This window comes from Prunus dulcis, chromosome 4 (assembly GCF_902201215.1).
Source record: "Prunus dulcis chromosome 4, ALMONDv2, whole genome shotgun sequence".
Classification (NCBI taxonomy): Eukaryota; Viridiplantae; Streptophyta; class Magnoliopsida; order Rosales; family Rosaceae; genus Prunus; species Prunus dulcis.
The window spans coordinates 1,570,924-1,592,478 of record NC_047653.1 but is presented as its reverse complement, the minus strand read 5'-3'; the positions used below and the strand labels follow the sequence as shown (position 1 = coordinate 1,592,478).

At 40.0% G+C, this 21,555-nt stretch overlaps 3 protein-coding genes across 3 annotated transcripts in view; 1 reads left to right on the top strand and 2 right to left on the bottom strand.

The window, feature by feature from the left end:
- Positions 1-3,600, bottom strand: part of LOC117624168 (G-type lectin S-receptor-like serine/threonine-protein kinase RKS1) — a 4,841-nt gene extending 1,241 nt beyond the window's left edge. Inside the window, exon 1 of the mRNA XM_034355309.1 lies at positions 2,685-3,600. Within this exon, the coding sequence (XP_034211200.1) occupies positions 2,685-3,552 (868 nt within the window). The 5' untranslated portion in view covers positions 3,553-3,600. The remainder of the gene's footprint in view (positions 1-2,684) is intronic.
- A 765-nt stretch (positions 3,601-4,365) lies between these two features.
- On the bottom strand, positions 4,366-14,833 carry LOC117624166. The gene is made up of 15 exons (XM_034355308.1): positions 13,597-14,833; positions 13,326-13,463; positions 10,222-10,364; positions 9,900-10,110; positions 9,541-9,778; positions 9,269-9,419; positions 8,915-9,180; positions 8,216-8,291; positions 6,387-7,677; positions 6,116-6,253; positions 5,817-5,959; positions 5,498-5,708; positions 5,117-5,354; positions 4,873-5,023; positions 4,366-4,782 (listed from the first exon to the last, which is right to left on the bottom strand). The coding sequence occupies exons 1-15, from the start codon at positions 14,831-14,833 to the stop codon at positions 4,480-4,482; spliced, it is 4,935 nt and encodes a 1,644-aa protein (XP_034211199.1). The 3' UTR covers positions 4,366-4,479.
- Positions 14,834-18,099: 3,266 nt separating this feature from the next.
- LOC117624490 (G-type lectin S-receptor-like serine/threonine-protein kinase At1g11410) lies at positions 18,100-21,485 on the top strand. The gene is made up of 7 exons (XM_034355778.1): positions 18,100-19,424; positions 19,585-19,722; positions 19,846-20,048; positions 20,219-20,429; positions 20,514-20,751; positions 20,861-21,008; positions 21,124-21,485. The coding sequence occupies exons 1-7, from the start codon at positions 18,134-18,136 to the stop codon at positions 21,418-21,420; spliced, it is 2,526 nt and encodes an 841-aa protein (XP_034211669.1). The 5' UTR covers positions 18,100-18,133; the 3' UTR covers positions 21,421-21,485.
- Positions 21,486-21,555: the final 70 nt, after the last annotated feature.

Here is a 21,555-nt window from a genome sequence, read left to right as displayed (position 1 = left end):
CGGGCCATTTGGAAATTTTGGACTTCCCCACAAATCCTCCATGGCCCTTGCCGTTCGGCAAGGGTCTAGCCAATTTTTGTTTTTTGTTTTTTTTTTTTTGGGTGCCATAGGCCCTATAAATATATCCCCATTTTTGGTGGCAAGTTGCCGATTGCCACAAGTTAAGTGGGCCTTAGAAATTTGTCTTGTTTTTGAATAAGGATGCAAGGTTTCAGCTTCTTCTTCAATAAGGCCCAAGTGTATTGAATCATGGATTTCTGAAGAGAAAATGATGGGCTTGCTTCGGTAAGTGGGCCTCCATAGGAGTTGATTGCTGCCCTACCGATCGGTATCTTTGTTGAGCAATTGCAAGCATAGGTTTGTAGATGTACCGGTCAGTAAGGTCGTTGTTGCTCAATTGGAGATGTTTTGGAGGTTGTCCAATTCCTTTGGTCGACGGCCTACTGATCGGTAAGTGTGATGTCACGTCTGCCAATTGGCAAAGGCTTTGCCGATGGGTTTCGAGGTTGGATGAGGGCTCTCATTCTCGTTCCGTCGTGGGCTGGGAGATGTCTTCAAGCTCCGTCGTCATCCTACCGAATCAGTTGGGTGCTCGCGCAGGTGCTGTAGTTGACTTGCCGATCGGCAAGGGTGTTACCAATGGTTTTGGGAGCGGTGCACAGCAGCTGATCGGATTGTTGAAAAGTATCACACTGGCCTTTTGGTTCCCCTCATGATCCGTTGCTTACCGATCATTTGGGGATTGTTTAGGAGCTCCTTTGCCTTTTGCAATAGTCTTACCTATCGGTAAGGCATCACCAATAAGGTTTGGGTGGTCTTATGGCTAGCGTATATGCTTGGCCGACGGCTTGCCGAACGGTAAGTGCAGGTTTGATAACGATGGTCTGGGCATTTAGGTATGCCTCTTGGCTCAATTATATAAGTGCCGACGGCGAAGAAGTATCCCGCCGTGGGTATTGTGTAGCTTGATAAAATTCTTGGCATAGGGTGCCGAAGAATAGGCATGATGGCTGCTTATCTGTCGGCAGTTTGCTCCAGGGAAAGAGCTTCATCAAAGTCAGAGTGCTATTCGGCAGCTGCTTGGGTGCCTTGATGAATTTCTCAGTTTGGGGTGTCGAAAGGTTGGGTGCCGAGAAGGAGGTAGCGCTTCATGGTGGCTTGATCAATTAGTGGCCCCGTGCCATTTCGCTGTGGTGAAAACCGATTCTACGTTTGGAACCGCATGTGGTGCACCTTGACATTTTGGTGATTTTGGGGTTGAATAGGAGGTCTTGATTTTAATTCATGGCCCGGGGTGTCGCGTGGTACCGAACGGTAAGGCCGTTCTAGCTTAGGACAAAGACCAGCCAAGGGAATAGGCTGAAGACTTTTTGCTGACTTATTGTTCAGCAATACAGAATTGGTAGGGGTGATGGAATCTTTGGCATGGGTGTCCTGAGCAATTCATCGACATGGTGTACACAGCTAGAGGCTATGATTCTGTACATGTGCATGGATTTGGATAACTATGGGAGGTTTTATTGCTTCAGTGGGCGATGACTTTCCATAAATAATTCTGTCAAGTTGAGTTGGTGTTGATCAACACGATGCCGATCCCATGACTCATTGCCCACTGCATGGGTATTCCATTGTGTTGAATTGTCGAATAACAATTGGATAGAAGTGAACCACGTGAACATTGGGTACCCAATATTTTGCCAAAGACGTGTAGAATATACAAGGGCCCCCAAACTTTCTCTTCAAAGAGGTGCCGAATGGCACTTTGAATTGAGATGGTGGTTTGGCCATGCAAGACATGCAAAATGATAGCTACATTATGATTGGCTAATAGATTGGTGGACTTGTACCATTTATGTTGGCAAATGGGAATAAAATAAAGACACAAGATAAGAAATGGAGATCTTATCTTTTGGAAGCCCACTCATCAATATTCATCAAAGGTGCCGAACGGTAAGGCATGTAAAGGAAAGCTATGGTGGCCCACATACTTCCTCTTCTTCTGGACTATTATATTGCAAGGATTTATCTTCTGCATGTCACTCTTTTGGCACTCACGGTTGCTTCAGCATGGGATTGCCGAACGGCAACTTAGGTGATGCCGATTGTAAGGGTGCCGAAGGACACTGAATAAGGGGGAAACGACAGAAGCTTTTTGTGTTGATTCCCACAGACGGCGCCAAACTGTTGATGCTCAAAATGGTTAGGCCAAGGTTGAGTCCAACTTAGTGATGAGGTGTGATGGATGATGGATGAAGATGAGGACCTTCACCAAGTGTGTGAGGATTTGGGCAAACGATAAACATATAGAAGACAAGATATACGTGGTTCACCCGAATGATGGGCTACGTCCACGGAGAAGGGTGTTCTCATTATGATAATGTTTGTTTACATTTTTACAAGGGGATTAGACCCAAATATAGAGATAACAAGTGAGAAGCTCAGCCTAGAGATGGATCCAGAAGAGAGAGTACTCAAGAGCCAGTCCCCTTCTAAGGAAAGAGTAGTCTTCTTTTATAGGTGAGGGGGAGTCTCCATCTCTTGTAGTTTTCCGATGTGGGACTCCTCTTGCTTTGCTTAGAGTTGTGATTTGTGGTGATGCTTCTTTGGCTAAGATGATGACCTCTCAAAGCATGGCACTCGAATGATCTAGCCTAGCTAGTTGCTCCGTCAGTTATGGTACAAACAAACGTTGTCAGGGCTACATTTGCTGTTGGCACCACACTGTCCATATTGGTCACACCGGTATTTTGGTGCAGCCCATAGTTCCTCCCATTGATTAACAGCATCACTCCATCTCAATTGTTGATTTAACCCATAATCCGTCAACACCCATCTAATTACAGAGGTGTTATCAGTCACAAACAAAAAATACATTTCTTCATTACTACTCACAAAATCGGGCCACGGCCCTGGATCAATTCTCCAATATTTGCTCACACCCTTATACAGAAAATATTGGGGCGTAGCAGTCTGGTTTGAAAAGAGCCTCAAGCTATAGTTCCCAGTTCCAGGGTCATTTTGGGACTTCCAAGATGTTAAGACCCATTCAAACCCAATTTTCCAATTCAACCCAACTTTCATTCCGGGAAGTAGAGTATCTGTAGGGTAATCAAAACTCTGCCATATAAAGCTTTCACTTTTACTAATACTATCCGGAAAAAGCACTAAATTTCCTGTATCTAAAAGCTGAGCTACAGAAGTGCTTGTGGTTTGAAGAGACACATTTGCGGACCAAATAGAAAAGCTGTCAATATCGTGCGCATAAATAACCAAATTTCCATACCTGTTGATGGTGAGGACGCCAGAGGTATCATTGATGGGGTTGTTTCTGTTTGCAACCCAAACCACTGCCTTTTCAGACTTATTAGCATACCAAATTCCAACATAGCGAGAGCTCGAATTGCCGGGGCTGAAGAAGCCTAATTCAAAGTTGTTTTCTTTGGACACTATAAAGTCACCATCTTTGACACGCTGGTTCAGTGCAATGGTGTCAATGGATGTGCAAAATGGGAAGAGGAGGAGGAAGAAGACAAGCAAAGCTTTGAAAAGCATTTTGTTTTCTGGGAATTTTTGGAGTTTGCATGTACAATGACGGTTGGTGTTTCTGCTACTTTTGAATTATTGACAATGTTTTATATCAGCAGCATGGGCTCTACTCAAAGTGTTGAATGTTGAATGTTGAATGAGGAAATCCGCGGCAAGCAGTCATTATTGATTTTCTTTTTATAGATAACCATGGCGTGATGATTATAATTATGATTATGATTAATATGGAATCCAAAACTCTTCGCCCTTCAATATATGCATGTATTAAAACTTGTCTTAAATACTGAATTGATAGTGTAGCAGCGGGTGATAGCCTTGTTAACTATGGGCCGACTTTGGGAATGGGTTGGCCCATACTTGGCCTTCCCCAAGCCCAAATAGGTAGATTTTTGTATGAAGACCATGTTGGTGTTCCGCCCAAAACTGTGTGTGCCTAAAGTAAGGGAGTGTAACGAGGGTTTATAATGACCGGTTATTTTGAGGGGGTCCTTAATGATCATCCGATTAATTACATTGCTATTATTAGATAACTAGATTAAACCCTCAACACAGCAGGGTCTAATTTCCAACAATGGCATCACATTTTGCAATGTACAATTGTCAAGATATAAATAAAAAAACAAGAAGCTCAAAAATAAAGCCTTTTGTAGCAACAAGGTTGAAGAGGATGGTATAAATTCGTTCCCAGAGCAACAATCTGCTGTGTAATGTCACATTTTGAAGATTGTGAAAGCCAATTTATGCATTTGAATTTGTGGCTTATCTAAAGGTTGCATCTCCAAATTCATCACTCTCTTTCAAGAAGTTCACACGAATGGATAGATTATAAATTTGTATTAAGGTGATGGGCACATTATGCAGTGCCGAAATGTCACATGAAGGTCAATAAAAGAAATAACATTTTGATAATTGTGGAAGCAACAGCCTGAATCCTTATCGTGCTACAAGTTTAGTCATTGTCAAGTCGTTAACAGAATATAATCCTTGTGGACGTGATAGATAACCACCACCGCAGGAACTTTTTCTGAAGACAAATGCAGGCTGCTGAGGAGATGGTAGAGATGCTTCACCACTCAACATAAATACAACGGCTGACATGGTTGGTCGGTCCTCTGAATCTTCTTGCACGCACAAGAGCCCAACTTGAATGCATCTCAAGACTTCATCAGAATGATATGACTCTAGTGATGAATCCACAATTTCTAAGGCTCTATCTTCTCTCCACAGCTGCCAAACCTGTAGTTGTTGACAGTAACATTTTCAGAAGGGATGAATATGAGTAGTAACCAGGAAGGGGAAATTGTTGGCAAAGTTTGAGTTGCTCACATGTCCTATCAAGTTCATGGAATGTTCCTCTTGATAAGAGCCATTGTTTTTTCTGCCACTCACAATCTCCAATAATATGATCCCAAAACTAAAGACATCTGATTTGGTTGAATATCTTCCAAACACTGCATACTCAGGTGACATATATCCACTGCATTACAACCAAAGAATAATAAGATGAATATGAAAGGTGAGATTATGGTGATTTAATCCATGAATGTGTGATTGCAAGTATAGTTCTTACTATGTTCCAACAACTCTGTCGGTTTTATCCTGCAGTTGGTCCCCATGGAATATTCTTGCCGTGCCAAAATCTGATATTTTTGGGTTCATCTCAGCATCTAGAAGAACATTGCTGGTTTTTAGATCCCTATGAATAATCCTAAGTCTTGAATCCTGGTGAAGATACAGAATCCCACGAGCAACCCCATTGATAATTTCAAACCGCTTTTTCCAATCCAACAAGGAACGTCTTGTGTGATCTACATCGAGATATTTGGCTTTTGAGTAAATAAATGTTATATACTTTAGTAAGAGATGTTATATACTTTAGTAAGAAGCTTTAAAAAATTTCTTCAAAATTTTAGAAATGGCATGTACAAATGAATATTTCCTCTAGACATACCAAAAAGAAAGGAGTCCAAGCTTTTGTTCGGCAAGTATTCCAGGACTAACATCCTTTCTTCTCCCTTTATACAACAGCCTAAAAGTTTCACAAGATTTCTGTGTTGAAGTCTAGCTATCAGAGCAACTTCATTTTTGAATTCTTCAATTCCTTGTCCTGAAGTTTTGGACAATCTTTTTACAGCAATCTTCTGATCATTTGCTAACAGACCCTGAGGTTATGGTTCAGCACTATTATAAATCTTTCAGAAGAGTATTTTCTACTTCTCAGATGAAATCATTCAATTATGAAATGTTAGGACTTTGATATTAGAACTAACCATATAAACAGTGCCAAAACCACCTTGGCCAAGTTCATTGACAGGAGAGAAGTTGCCTGTGGCTACTATTATTGCGCTCAGATGGAAAAATTGCAGCTCTGGGTGTCTCCTAGTTTCCTCAAGTTCATCCGCCTCCACAAAGTCTTTGCCATCACAAAAAGAAATTTAGTGTTCCTTGTCTCCTCAGTGTTCCATTTGCATTGACAAAATGACTAGAAAATGGAACTTTTAACAACCAATTCCATACTTCTTTAGATGAAACAATTCAACAATTCAACACAGATAAGTACTTCTCATACCTTTTATCGTCCTCTTTCTCTTCAGCCACCAGTACACAAACACAATGATTAGTACGAATGCGAGAAGCACAGCCACTATTGCAATAGCCAGCAAACCCCTCCTTTTGAGAAAACCTTTCGATTTTCTGGTATTATCAGCTACACATAAGAGTGGGACAAAGGATTAGAACCATGAAAAAGAGAACTCATATGGACACCAAAACCAGTCTAGTAAGTTTCACAGATTCTGAAAATTTATAAATGAAATTTTCCTTGGCAAGCCAAGTAGTACCTAATTCCATTTTGTCCACACGAACATATAGATCTCGCCCTAGCTCCGTGTGTAATAAAATGTCCCACAACTCACCGTACCATGCCAAGCAATCAATGCGACCTTCCCATTCTATGCTCATATATGCCGTGCAGGAACAATTGCTTAAGCACACCCGCTCACACTCATTGGCACTAGTACTTGTCAACAATTGTGCTGCTTTCGATGTGTCTGGATCTTTCACCCGTGCCACCTTCACAAACCCATCCCCACTCCCACATTTTGGCACCCCAATTCGCTTACTCACACACCCCTCTGACCCATCTCTCCGGTTCCAATCATTCAAAGATTTTGGTTCATACCTCGGTAGGCACTCACATTCAAACATATTAATATTGTCAGGGCTACATTTGCTGTTGGCACCACAATGTCCATATCGGTCACACCGATATTTTGGGGCAGCAAAGAGTTCCTCCCATTGATTAAGCGCATCATTCCATCTCAGTTGTTGTAGTATCCCATAATCCGTCAACAAGGATCTAATTACAGTGGTGTTATCAGTTAAAAGTAAATAACACATTTCTTCATTATTACTCACAAAACTGGGCCATGGCCCTGGATCACTTCTCCAATATTTGGTCAAACCCTTGTACAGAAAAATTTGGGGCGTAGTAGTCTGGTTTGAATAGAGCCTTAAGCTATAGTTACCAGTTCCAGGGTCATTTTGGGACTTCCCAGATGTTAAGAACCATTCCAACCCAGTTTTCCAATTCAACCCAACTTTCATTCCTGGAAGTAGAGTATCTGTAGGATAATCAAAACTCTGCCATATAATGCTTTCACTTTTCCTAATACTATTCGGGAAAAGCACTAAATTTCCTGTATCTAAAAGCTGAGCTACACGAGTGCTTGTGGTTTCGACCGACACATTTGTTGACCAAATAGAAACGTTGTCAATATTGTGAGCATAAAGAACCAATTTTCCGTACCTGTTGATTGTGAGAACACCAGAGGTATCATTGATGGGGTTGTTTCTGTTTGCAACCCAAACCACTGCCTTTTCAGACTTATTAGCATACCAAATCCCAACATAGCGAAAGCTCGAATTGCCGGGGCTGAAGAAGCCCAATTCAAAGTTGTTTTCTTTGGACACTATAAAGTCACCATCTTTCACATGCTGGTTCAGTGCTATGGTGTCAATGGATGTGCAAAATGGGAAGAGGAGGAGGAAGAACACAAGCAAAGCTTTGAAAAGCATTTTGTTTTCTGGGAATTTTTGGAGTTTCCATGTACAATGAATCGGTTGGTGTTTCTGCTACTTTCTAATCATTGACAATGTTTGATGAAAATGGCTACTACTTTTTTGAAGTCCTATCACGTGCAGAACGACCCAGCAGCAGTATGGGACTTTCGGTTTGGTCAGCGGTAGAACAGGACAATAACACAATCACGCATAGTATCTATAACTGATTACATATAGGCGCCATTCTTGGCTAAACTCAAAGTCTTTGACGTTGACTATTGGCAGATGGTCAGTATTTCTCTGATAGATACTCTCTTTCGGGTTTTTTTATGGCAAGATTTCAGTGAGGCGGCTGTACCCTCTGTTTTCTATTATTAGTTGATTTTTTTTTTTCCAACTTTTTTTATTAGTTGATTATAATTTAGGGACTTGTGATTGTGGTGCTTATAATTAAGTTGTTCTTGCTTGCATAAAATAAAAAAATAAAAATTGAAACCCAAAACACTAGGAATGTTTCCGCAAAGTAGACATGGGCCAAATGTATGAATCTGTTGCCCGATACTTGACCTTTCCCCAAACCCAAATTAGCCGAGCTCTGTTTAAGGACCTTGTTCATGTTTGTTTTGATGTTACTCGGCCCAGATTCGTGTGTGCCTAAAGGTTGCTTGGGCCCCAAGCATCCACTTCACCGAAAAATTGACTATTTTTTAAATTACATTTCCTAATGTTTTTATACAATATTGCATTAGTCTTTAGAACTATATAAGATTATTTTTATTGTATGATAAGTGATACATGGATTTTTATTGTAAAACTACAACCAACTAGTTCTTACTCTAGTTGTATTTCACTGTCAAATGTCAGAAGATGCTCCATTTCCAATTAATAAAAATAAAACTAAAAAAAGTTCCTATGATAGATGTGAGTCATGTGACAAGTCACAAGTCACAATCATTCGTACAGAACACACACGAAGCATGATTGTAGATGCCCTTAAACCCCTCAACACACAACCTCAACTTAGGCCCCTCCCATGCCTAAAGTTCTTGGAACTCGGGCCTCCGGTTCACCAAAAACGTACTAAATAGTTTACATTGTTTGCTAATACAAATATGTCACATAAACGAGAAAAATTGTTTAAATTATGACCAATATAGACAAGTAGTGCCATTCCAAGAGTCTAGCAAAGCGGTAAATTGATAAGAAGGAAGGAAACCAAAAAGAATTGCACTTCGATAATTATGACAGCAAGAGCGTGTATCATTATCGAGATTCAAGTTTAGTTATTGTCAAGTCGTTAATAGACGAATCTGATCCTTTTGGAATTGATGGATTAGCAGCATCATTGCCGGAACTTTTTCTGAAGACAAATGCAGGCTGCTTAGGAGATGGAGGAGATGCTTCACCACTCAACATGAAGACAACAGTTGACATGCTTGGTCGGTCCTTTGGATCTTCTTGCACGCACAAGAGACCGACTTGAATGCATCTCATGACTTCATCAGACACATATGACGCTACTGATGAATCCACAATTTCTAAGGCTCTATCTTCTCTCCACAGCTGCCAAACCTGTAGTTGTTGACAGTAACATTTTGAAAAGGGATGAATAAGAATCAAGTGCAAGGAGTAGATTGTTAGCAAAACTTGTGTTACTTACATGTCCTATCAAGTTTAGCGATTCATCCTGCTGATAAGAACAGCTGTTTTTCTTGCCGCTTACAATCTCTAACAATATGATCCCAAAACTAAAGACATCTGATTTTGTTGAATATCTCCCGAACACTGCATACTCTGGTGACATATAGCCACTGCATTATGCATATGAACAAAATCAAACAGCATTACAGCCAAAGAACAGTAAAATGAATATGAAAGTTCAGTATATGGTTATTTATTCCAAGAATTTGTGAGTGCAAATATGATTCTTACTATGTTCCAACAACTCTATTGGTCTTGTCCTGCAGTTTGTCCCCATGGAATATTCTTGCCATGCCAAAATCTGAAACTTTTGGGTTCATCTCAGCATCTAGAAGAACATTGCTGGTTTTTAGATCCCTATGGATTATCCTAAGTCTTGAGTCCTGGTGAAGATACAGAATCCCACGAGCAACCCCATTGATAATTTCAAACCGCTTTTTCCAATCCAACAAGGATCTTTTAGCGTGATCTGCGTCAAGATATTTGGCTTTCGAGTAAGTAAATGTTATAAAGTTTAGTAGGAAGCTTCAAGAATATTCTTCATCATTTTAGATATGGCATATACAAATGAATCTTTCCTCTAGACATACCAAAAAGAATGGAGTCCAAGCTTTTGTTTGGCAAGTGTTCCAGAACTAACATCCTTTCTTCTCCCTTTATACAACAGCCCAAAAGTTTCACAAGATTTCTGTGTTGAAGTCTAGCTATCAGAGCAACTTCATTTTTGAATTCTTCAATTCCTTGTCCTGAAGTTTTGGACAATCTTTTTACAGCAATCTTCTGATCATTTGCTAACAGACCCTGAAGTTATGGTTCAACACGATTATAAAGCTTTGAGAAGAAGAGTATTTTCTACTGCTCAGAAGAAATCATTCGATTATGAAATGTTAGGACTTTGAAATGGGACCTTACTTTATAAACAGTGCCAAAACCACCTTGGCCAAGTTTATTGACAGGAGAGAAGTTGTCTGTGGCTACTATTATTGCGTTCAGATGGAAAAATTGCAGCTCTGGGTGTCTCCTAGTTTCCTCAAGTTCATCCGCCTCCACAAAGTCTTTGCCATCACGAAAAGAAATTTAGTGTTCCTTTTCTCCTCAGTGTTCCATTTGCATTGACAATGTTGACGCTCAAAAATGGTTCGGCACTTTTGAGCCCAACTTAGTGATAATGTATGATGGATGATAGGTGAAGGTGAGGACCTTCAGCATGTGTGTGTGAAGATTTAAGCAAGCGATAAATATACAGAAGACAAGATATACGTGGTTCACCCTTAATGAATGGGCTACGTCCACGGAGAAGTATATTCTCATTATTATAACAATGTGTATTTACATTTGTACATGGGGTTGGACCCAAATATAAAGGTAAGAAGGGAAAAGCCCTTGACCAAAGATCAAGTGCAACCCAAACCATCCCTTCCTAAGTGGAGAGTGGTCTCCTTTTATAGATGAGGGGGAGTCTACCCATCTTGTAATATTCCAATGTGGGACTCCTTGCCTTGCCTAGAGTTGCTTGGTGAGATATGGTATAAACAGAAGTCCCCTAAGTTCTTAAGTAAGGAGGTACTCCTTGGTTGAGAACTTGTAATTTTCAATGCACTGACTGAGCAACACCTTAGTCTTCTTCCAAGTAGTGTGGTGTGGATGGTGGGGTGCCGAAGGCATGGCTCGCGCTAAATGATGACGGGGTGCCGAAGGCCTCGCTCTCGCCGAATGATGGCAGGGTGCCGAAGGCATCGCTCTCGTCAAATGATGACGGGGGTGCCGAAGGCATCATTCTCGCCGAATGATGGCGGGGTGCCAAAGGCATCGCTCTCGCCGAATGATGGCAGGGTGACGAAGGCATTGTTCGCCGAATGATGGCAGGGGTGACGAATGACACATTACCAATGGCTATTGCTGATGGCTAATAGTCGGGTTTTTCCTTTTGGCGTATATGCCGATGATCATATGTGCCGAAGGAAATAATGTCGTGATAATGCATATGTGCCGATGGCAGCGATGCAAATGATGATGATGTAGATGTGCCAATGGCCATGATGCGTATGTAATGATGCATATATGCCGAAAGGCAATGCGGTCACTTTGTCAGTGGTTGAAACATTCTGCTGGACAGCAGGGTGTCGAAGGCAAATGATGCAAAAATGCTGAATAGGCATGTCTGTACTAGCTGCCGAAAGACAAGGTAAACGGTGCCGAACAGCATGTTGTACTCTTGGTGCTTTTGGGAAGGAAACCATGAGGTGGTGTCTTGCAAAATTTAGTTGCCACCACCGTTCGGCAATTGAATTTAGAGATCCACAGGGAGTTGGCCTGCACATGGACCCACATGGGATGCCATTTGTTAACCTCAGAATATTTCCAAAACTGACAGCTTGAATTCGACACTCTTGATCTGCCATTTAACATCCTTGTAGCCGCTTGGATTTCGACTACAGTTCGGCAATTTATGCTAGTGATGGGCTGAAGATGTGTCAGCTTCAGCAAGCAAGTGAATCACCGATCAAATACCCGTTGTTTAGCACCTGCAGGAAGGCATGGGTGTATTGATAAAATTCTCTGCTGGAGGTACCGAACGGTAATGTCGCGTTGTGCCATGCTTTCATATCTTGGGTTGCCGATTACCGCACCCAGTTTTCTGATTGGATGCCATTATCCGAGACTTTTGGCTTAGATATCTTTATCAATTTGCTTGGCGTGGTGCCGTACGGCTGGACTCTCCCATCTTTTATGTAATTGCATGGCTGAGTGCCTTTTGGTGGTTATCATTTTGATATTCACCACGCATGTTGGCAGCCCCCCTCAGTAAAGTATGCAATGTGGGCTCCCTTCAATAATGCTTTCCAAGGAATATGCCGAACGGTATGTTATGTAAAGAAAAGCTAGGGTGGTCCATGTATTTCCTCTTCTTCTGACTATTATATTGCAAGGATTTATCTTCTGCATGTCACTCCTTTGGCACTCACAGTTGTTTCAGCATGGGATTGCCGTTCGGCAACTTAGGTGATGCTGATTGTAAGGGTGCCGAAGGGCACTGAAGAAAGGGAGAACGACAGAAGCCTTTTGCGTCGTTTCCCACAGACGGCGCCAAACTGTTGATGCGAAAAAGTGGTTTATCCACGTGGCTCGCCCAACTTAGTGATATGATGTCTTCGGAAGGGAGTTAGTCTTCGGAAGATCGAGGTCCTGCAAAAGGACACGTTCGGTAAGACCTTGGGGTACCGGTGTGGTACCGGCCGAAGGCTCTCCGAAAGATCGAGGTCCTGCAAAAGGACACGTTCGGTAAGACCTTGGGGTACCGGTGTGGTACCGGCCGAAGGCTCTCCGATGCTTAAGTAAGTACGGATTTAGTAAAGATTAGACTACAGATCAAGCGGTAGCGTACCGTTTTGTGCGGCGCCAGGCTTTCTCCCTATAGCGTACCATTATCTTTCTCCCTATAATTATCTTTTTCCCACAGACGGCGCCAAACTGTTGACGCTCAAAAATGGTTCGGCACTTTTGAGCCCAACTTAGTGATAATGTATGATGGATGATAGGTGAAGGTGAGGACTTTCAGCATGTGTGTGTGAAGATTTAAGCAAGCGATAAATATACAGAAGACAAGATATACGTGGTTCACCCTTAATGAATGGGCTACGTCCACGGAGAAGTATATTCTCATTATTATAACAATGTGTATTTACATTTGTACATGGGGTTGGACCCAAATATAAAGGTAAGAAGGGAAAAGCCCTTGACCAAAGATCAAGTGCAACCCAAACTGATCCCTTCCTAAGTGGAGAGTGGTCTCCTTTTATAGATGAGGGGGAGTCTACCCATCTTGTAATATTCCAATGTGGGACTCCTTGCCTTGCCTAGAGTTGCTTCTAGTTGCTTGGTGAGATATGGTATAAACAGACAAAATGACTAGAAAATGGAACTTTTAACAACCAATTCCGTACTTCCATGAGCACATTGCTGTTTATTTAGATGAAACAGTTAAACAATTCAACACAGATAAGTACTTCTCATACCTTTTATCGTCCTCTTTCTGTTCAGCCACCAGTACACAAACACAATGATTAGTACGAATGCGAGAAGCACAGCCACTATTGCAATAGCCAGCAAACCCCTCCTTTTGAGAAAACCTTTCGATTTTCTGGTATTATCAGCTACACATAAGAGTGGGACAAAGGATTAGAACCATGAAAAAGAGAACTCATATGGACACCAAAACCAGTCTAGTAAGTTTCACAGATTCTGAAAATTTATAACTGAAATTTTCCTTGGCAAGCCAAGTAGTACCTAATTCCATTTTGTCCACCCGAACATATAGATCTTGTCCTAGCTCTGAGCGGACTAAAATGTCCAGCAACTCACCGTACCATACCAAGCAATCATTGCGATCGTCCCATTCTATGTGTATATATGCCGTGCAGGAACAATTGCGTAAGCACACCTGCTCACACTCCTTGGCACTGATACTTGCTAATAATTGTGTTGCTTTCGATGTGTCTGGCTCTTTCACCCGTGCCACCTTCACAAACCCTTCCCCATTCCCACACTTTGACACCCCCATTCGCTTACTCACACACCCATCTGACCCATCTCTCACATTCCAAGCATTTTGAGATTTTGGTTCATACCCTGGTAGGCAGTCACACTCAAACCTATTAATATTGTCAGGGCTACATTTGCTGTTGGCACCACAGTGGCCATATGGGTCACACCGGTATTTTGGTGCAGCCCAGAGCTCCTCCCATTTATTAGTAGCCTCACTCCATAGCAGTTGTTGATTAGCCCCATAATCCGTCACCACCGATCTAACTACTGAGGTGTTATCAGACAAAAAGGAATAGTACATTTCTTCATTATCCGTCACAAAAATGGGCCTTGGCCCTGGATCCATTCTCCAATATTTGGTCAAACCCTTGTACAAAAAATATTCAGGCGTAGCAGTCTGATTGGAATTGAGCCTCAAGCTATAGTTCCCCGTTCCAGGGTCATTTTGGGACTTCCAAGATGTTACGATCCATTCCATCCCAGTTTTCCAATTCAACCCAACTTTCATTCCGGAAAGTAGAGTATCTGTAGGGTAATCAAAACTCTGCCATATAAAGCTTTCACTTTTACTAATACTATCCGGGAAAAGCAGTAAATTTCCTGTATCTAAAAGCTGAGCTACACGAGTGCTTGTGGTTTCGACCGGCACATTTGTTGACCAAATAGAAACGTTGTCAATATTGTGAGCATAAAGAACCAATTTTCCGTACCTGTTGATTGTGAGAACACCAGAGGTATCATTGATGGGGTTGTTTCTGTTTGCAACCCAAACCACTGCCTTTTCAGACTTATTTGCATACCAAATCCCAACATAGCGAGAGCGAGAGTTGCCAGGGCTGAAGAAGCCTAATTCAAACTTGTTTTCTTTGGACACTATAAAGTCACCATCTTTCACAAGTTGGTTCAGTGCTATGGTGTCAATGGATGAGCAAAAGGGAAAGAGGAGGAGGAAGAACACAAGCAAATATTTGAGAAACATTTTTGTTTTTCTGGGAATTTGGGATTTTGCATGTACAACGAATCTGGTGGTGTTTCATTGATGTCTCTTTTTTGTATTGAAATGGCTGCTACTTGTTTTAATGGTCAGTTGTACAACAGGTTACAGGAACACATTTCCATAAAATGATTATAGAAATGATCATTGGTAGTTGACTATTGATATTGGTCAGTTACCGAATTTCCAACCATCCATATAAAATGATTATTGACTATCTATTTATTGATAGTCATGAGGTGATCATTACAGCGAAAATACTCGTTCTTTCGGGTTTTTATATGGCAAGATTTTAGTGCGGCGGCTACTGGTAGGTACCCTCTGTTTTCTATTATTAGTTTATTGGTTTTTTGTCAAATTTCTTTTATTAGTTTATTATAATTTAGGGACTTCTGACTTATTATAATGAAGTTGTTCTTGCTTGCATAAAATTAAAAAAAATTAAAAAAATTGAAACCCAAAACACTTGGAATGTTTCCGCAAAGTAGACATGGGCCAAATTTAGGAATGTGTTGCCCAATACGACCTTACCCAAACCCAAATTGGCGGAGCCCTGTTTGAGGACCATGTTCATGTTGGTGTTGGTGCGGGTGTTACTCGCCCCAGATTTGTGAAGGTTGCTGGGGCCTCAGGCCACCGCTTCACCGAAAAATTGACTATTTTTTCAATAAGATTTCCTAATTTTTTTTATACAATAATGCATTAGTCTTTAGAACTATAAGATTATTTTTATAAAAAATTAATTAGCATCTAGATACATGGATTTTTATTGTATGAGAAGTGAAACATGGATTTTTATTGTAAAGCTCCTATTTGGTTCTTAGTCTAGCTGTACTTCACTTTTAAATGTTAGAAGATGTTCCAAATTCAAATGCTCATTTTCCAATTAATAAAAATAAAACGCAAAAAGGTTCCTATTATAGATGTGAGTCATGTGACAAGTCACAAGTCACAACCATACATACAGATACAGAGCACACATGAAGTATATTAATGCCGCCCATTTTATCTATATATAAAGCAAAATGAAAAGAATAGTAAAACATTCAAAATACTAGAAAATGTCATTGGACAATGCAAAAAACATTAAGAATTGAAATTATTAATTAAATAAGGATAATATGATAAATTCACACTTTTTTATATTTAAAAAAAATTAAAAAAAAGAAAAATCAAATAATGAATTCTATTTTTATAGAACACAACTACCCATTATTTTTTTTTAATTCTAAAATAAATTCAAATTTTAAAAAATATAAATAAATAAATAAAAACCTCTCACAGACGCAGAAGCGTGTGAGGAGAGGTTAGTTACTAGAAAGGTTCATACTAGTATACATCAAAATGCACATCAACTCACTCTAAACCTTGACTTTCCCAGAAACTGGAATCTTTCTTTTAGTTAACAGCTACCCACAGACGACACGACACGACACAGCACGTGAAGACGAGTTTGCTTTGTCTCCAGGCACCTACTCTGGGAGTTGACTATCCTTCGAATCAGCCACCATTTTAGCAAATTATAACCAAAACCACACAGAAAATGAGCCCTGGCTGCTGCTATCTTCTTGTAAACTGATGATAAAATTTAATTTAATTTGAATGATATGGTCATCTGCTCCACATAGTTCATTTTTGGAACCTGGAAGGAAGTGTGAAAGGGAGAACACACGCTCTGACTTTGCATCTAGACTTTGTTGTCCTCATCCTATTTTATAAGACGCACGCCCACCATGACTAAGATAATATATATTATATAAATATTATATACATATATATATATATATATTTTAGCAATGGTCTACGTAATGGGCGAGTGGTTGAAACATCTAATTGCTTTTTGGAAAATTCCAAAGTGGATTTAAGGCTGTAAAAACATTAGCCCTCATGTGCGAGTGATGGGGCCATGGCTACCGTTGGTGTGTCAATTTCCTCAAAATTTTGGCTTTCTTGAAATGGTCAATCCTCGTGCTCTTACGGTTGTGACCAAATCTAAAATTTCATAATGTCTATCATTTCTAGAAATGCAGTCATTTTACTTTTCTTTACTTTTCTTAATGTGACATCTATGTCCTTTGAACAGAAAATTTGTGAGCAGAATTTTACTCATTCATCTCAATCACAGAACTTAAGTTACGTATAAGAACATCCGCAATGGTTATTCAATAGTTCAATATAATAGTTTAATAAATTGAATTATTTTGGCATGTATTGAATTGAACTGTAGTTTTACTTGTAATGATACAGTTCAATAGCTTCAGTTTATTGGCATGTGGGTCTCATGATTAGCTTATTGCAATTCAATAGAGAATTCTCACTCCATTGCAAGTGAGATTTTACTATTTTAGTTCAATTTCATGTAATAAAATTACATTGATCCTAACCATTGCAGATACTCTAATAATTTAAGTTAAAACATATGTTTTTGACCTGGAGACGCTATATCCCACCAACTGTTCAAAGTCCAAAGGCGTTGCCACTGGCGGATCCAGAAATTTTTTAGCGGAGGTGCAATATTGACTAAGTATGAAAAATGATTTTTCGGAATAATCATTTTCTCAAGATAATTTTTGGCGGCTTTTATTCTTTATACATCAAATAAGAAAACTTGATTTTATGGGATTTTATTATGAAGTATATATTGACTTAATGAGCCATCATTTTTAGCCTAAATCATATTTTGCACTAAAACCGAATTTTCATATTTTGATTTGGTGGGAATTTGATTTTCTAGTATTTTTATTTGAATCCAAATGGCGGGTACTTCATTATTTACATTATAAATTTAAGTAAATGGAGTAATATAAAAATAAATAAAAGTAAAAGGACAAAGACATTTACTTAAATGTTGAAAATGGAAATAAGGTAATCTGTACACCAGTTGAGCAAAGGGGCAATCTGAAGCACCTACAATAGTTTTTCTGGCGATGGGAGGTGCAGTGCACCTCCTTGCGCCTTAATAGATCCGTCTCTGGGCGTTGCATTCTAAATGAATTATGAACAAAGGGGCAATCTGAAACACCTACAATAGTTTTTCTGGCGATGGGAAGTGCAGTGCACCTCCTTGCGCCTTAATAGATCCGTCCCTGTGCGTTGCATTCTAAATGAATTGTCTCTATCAAAGTTTTCTTCCATGAAGTTCTTTGTGGTGGGCCAAATTTCTCTTCTTAAATAAAGTACGAAAATCGAATCAAAATAATAATAATAAACAAGATAACTTGCTCAACATTACATTAGCTAGCAATCAGTGCTTTGTCAACCTTGTTCTGCAATTGTTCTGCAATAATGCAATTTGTAAAAGGTCTTCTAAACGCATTAGTGCTTCAGCTCCTTCTTCTGCAGCTCTGCTCTTCTTTGGACACCATCAGTTTTGATCAATCTATCAGAGATGGTGATTTCTTGGTGTCTAAGAATGAGACCTTTGTGCTTGGTTTCTTCAGACCTGGCACATCTAGCAACCGCTATGTTGGAATTTGGTACAAGTTCTCAGAGGACAAGGTTTTGTGGGTAGCTAACAGAGACAACCCTCTCAATGATACCTCTGGAGTTCTCTCAATCAACACTGATGGAAATCTCATACTAGCTCATGGTAATAGCAGTCAAGGCCTTCCTCTGTGGTCAACAAATGTTTCTGTCTCATCATCAGGTAACAACAATATTGTAGCACAGCTCCTGGATTCAGGAAATTTTGTTTTGGTTCAACAAGACAACCTGAATGTTTTATGGCAAAGCTCTGATCATCCTACACATGCTCTTCTCTCAAGTATGAAACTTGGGTTGGACAAAAAAAGCGGTATCAACCGGTTCCTCACATCTTGGAACTCGAACAATGATCCCGGAACTGGGAATTGTTCATTACGAATGGACACAAATGGCTCACCACAGTTGATCTTGTACAAGAATCAAGCTAAGTGGTGGAGGTCAGGTCAATGGAATGGGATTCAATGGGGTGGCATACCGGCTGAGGGCGGCAACAATGTGTTTAAGATCAATTTTGTGAACAACCAAGATGAAATTGCTGTTCAATGGTCTGTTCTTGACCCTTCAATTTACTCAGTGATAACCATAGATGGGACAGGATCACTCAACCAGCTATCATGGCAGGGGCAGCAGCACCAGTGGGTTACCCTTTGGTCAGCACCATTGGATGCTTGTGACAGCTATGGCAAGTGTGGTCAATTTGGTGATTGCAATCCTTACACTAACAGTGGGTTCAACTGCACATGCTACCCTGGCTATGAACCCAACTCGCCACACGATTGGGATTTGAGAGATGGGACGGGTGGGTGCAAGAGGCCTCAGGGGTCACCATCCATGTGTAGGAATGGTGAAGGGTTTGTGAAGATGGAAAATGTTAAGGTTCCAGATACTTCCACAATAAAATTGAACAGGAGTTTGAGTTTGGAAGCATGTGGGGAAGAGTGCTTGAGAAACTGCTCTTGCTTGGCTTATGCCAGTGCAGATGTGAGGAATGGAGGGAGTGGATGCATGGCATGGTTTGGAGATTTAATGGATACTAAGCAGTTCACAGAAGGGGGGCAAGATTTGTACATTCGTGCAGATGCGCTTGTGTTAGGTACTTGAGTTTTCAACTTAAGTGTTAGGGGGGCAAGCTTTTCATTTTTGCTCTCAGAATTTTCATGGAAGTTGGAATTTTAGTTTCTGGTTATAGTTAAATCTAATATATCACTCATGGCATTAATGAAAAGCTTTTTCTTTTTGTTCTTTTTGTTCAGCTCAGTATACAAAGAAGTCAGGAGGAGGGTTCTCTGCCAAAGATAGGAGACTGGCTATTATATTAGGAGTGTCTATTGCTGTTACATCATTGCTTATCGTCGCTGCGTTATGTTGGTTTAGGAGAAGGAGCAGGAAAGGTATGCAAAAACTTCCCATTTATTCATCTTGTTAGATATGTAGAATTCTGTTTGGTTGCTAATAAAGTAACAAAAGCAAATTTTGGATAGTTAAAATTTGAAATTGTAATGGAATTGAAACAGGGAGAGGAGGACAACCCGAATTGCTGAATGATGCCATTGCTGGTTCAAGAAGCCATGAAGATCTACTGAAGAAAAATGAGGTTGATGAACACAGAGGAAAAACGGATTTACCTTTCTTTGATCTAAGCACGATAGTTGCAGCCACGGACAACTTCTCTTCTGCTAACTTGCTTGGACATGGTGGCTTTGGCATGGTGTTTAAGGTACTTTCTTTAGAACATTTTGAGTATCTCAGTACCTTATGACTCGTAAAAAATGTGAAATATGCATGTGTTATCAGTTTACTCTGCTGCAAATGTACCAACACATAATGCAAACATTACATTGATCTGAAGTTGTGATTATAATTTTTGAATCTGTTTTACTATTTTAGGGATGTCTAGCTGATGGACAGGAAATAGCTGTCAAAAGATTATCAAGAAATTCAGGACAAGGCGTCGAAGAATTCAAGAATGAAGTAATGCTTATAGCAAAACTCCAGCATAGAAATCTCGTGAGGCTTTTGGGTTGCTGCATAGATAAAGAAGAGAGGATGCTAATCTACGAGTACATGCCAAACCGCAGCTTGGACTTGTGCATTTTTGGTATGTCATCTCTACAACCTGCCAACTCTGAAATTATGCAATCCTAAACTTGTATCTCATACAAGCTTTTATGTACTGGTTTAGATAAAAGCAGAAGGTCATTGTTGGATTGGAGAAAGCGGTTTCAAATTATCGTCGGGATTGCTCGGGGAGTCCTATATCTTCATCAAGATTCAAGACTAAAAATTATCCATAGGGATTTGAAAGCAAGCAATGTTTTACTGGATGCCTCAATGAACCCAAAAATATCAGATTTCGGCATGGCAAGAATGTTCGGAGATGACCAGATCGAAGCAAACACAAACAGAGTTGTTGGCACATAGTAAAACTCTCACTCTCTGCCCTCAATCCGAAACATGCACAACTGATTTACAAAATGAAACTCGGATAGTATCGATATCTTTTTAGGTACTGATATTGTGTCATTGCAGTGGTTACATGTCACCTGAGTATGCTATGGATGGGCTATATTCCACAAAATCTGATGTCTTTAGCTTTGGAGTCTTAGCACTAGAGATCATTAGTGGCAGGAAGAACAATTTCCATTTTGAAAATTCCTCTCTGAATTTGGTTGGACAAGTAAGTAAACAGATATCTTCTTCTTCTTCTTCTTCTTTTTTTTTTTTTTTTTTTTCAGATGATGAATTTACTTTTTGAATAGTTAACCTAAAGATTATGCTCAAAATGTTTTCAGATCTGGGACTTGTGGATTGAAGGAAAAGCCTTGGACACAGTTGATCCGTCGTTGAGTAGGTCATATTCTACTCATGAAGTTATGAGATGCATTCAAATTGGGCTCTTGTGTGTGCAAGAATATGCAACAGATAGGCCAACCATGTTAGATGTTGTATTTATGCTGGGGAATGAAACTAGTCTTCCACCTCCTAAAAAGGCAGCATTTAGTTTCAAAAATAGTGGCCAGGATTCTTCAACATCTAGAGGAGCTTCTTCTGTAAATGATGTAACAGTCACAGTTATTGAAGCTCGTTAAATTTGTAGACTTTTCTATTACTTTTAAAATTTTGTATTCAAATTGAGAATTCTTTGTACATGAAAGATATGAGGGAGGCTCATTGTATTTCCAAACAGATCTTCCTGTATTTCCAGAAAACACTACACTCCAAAT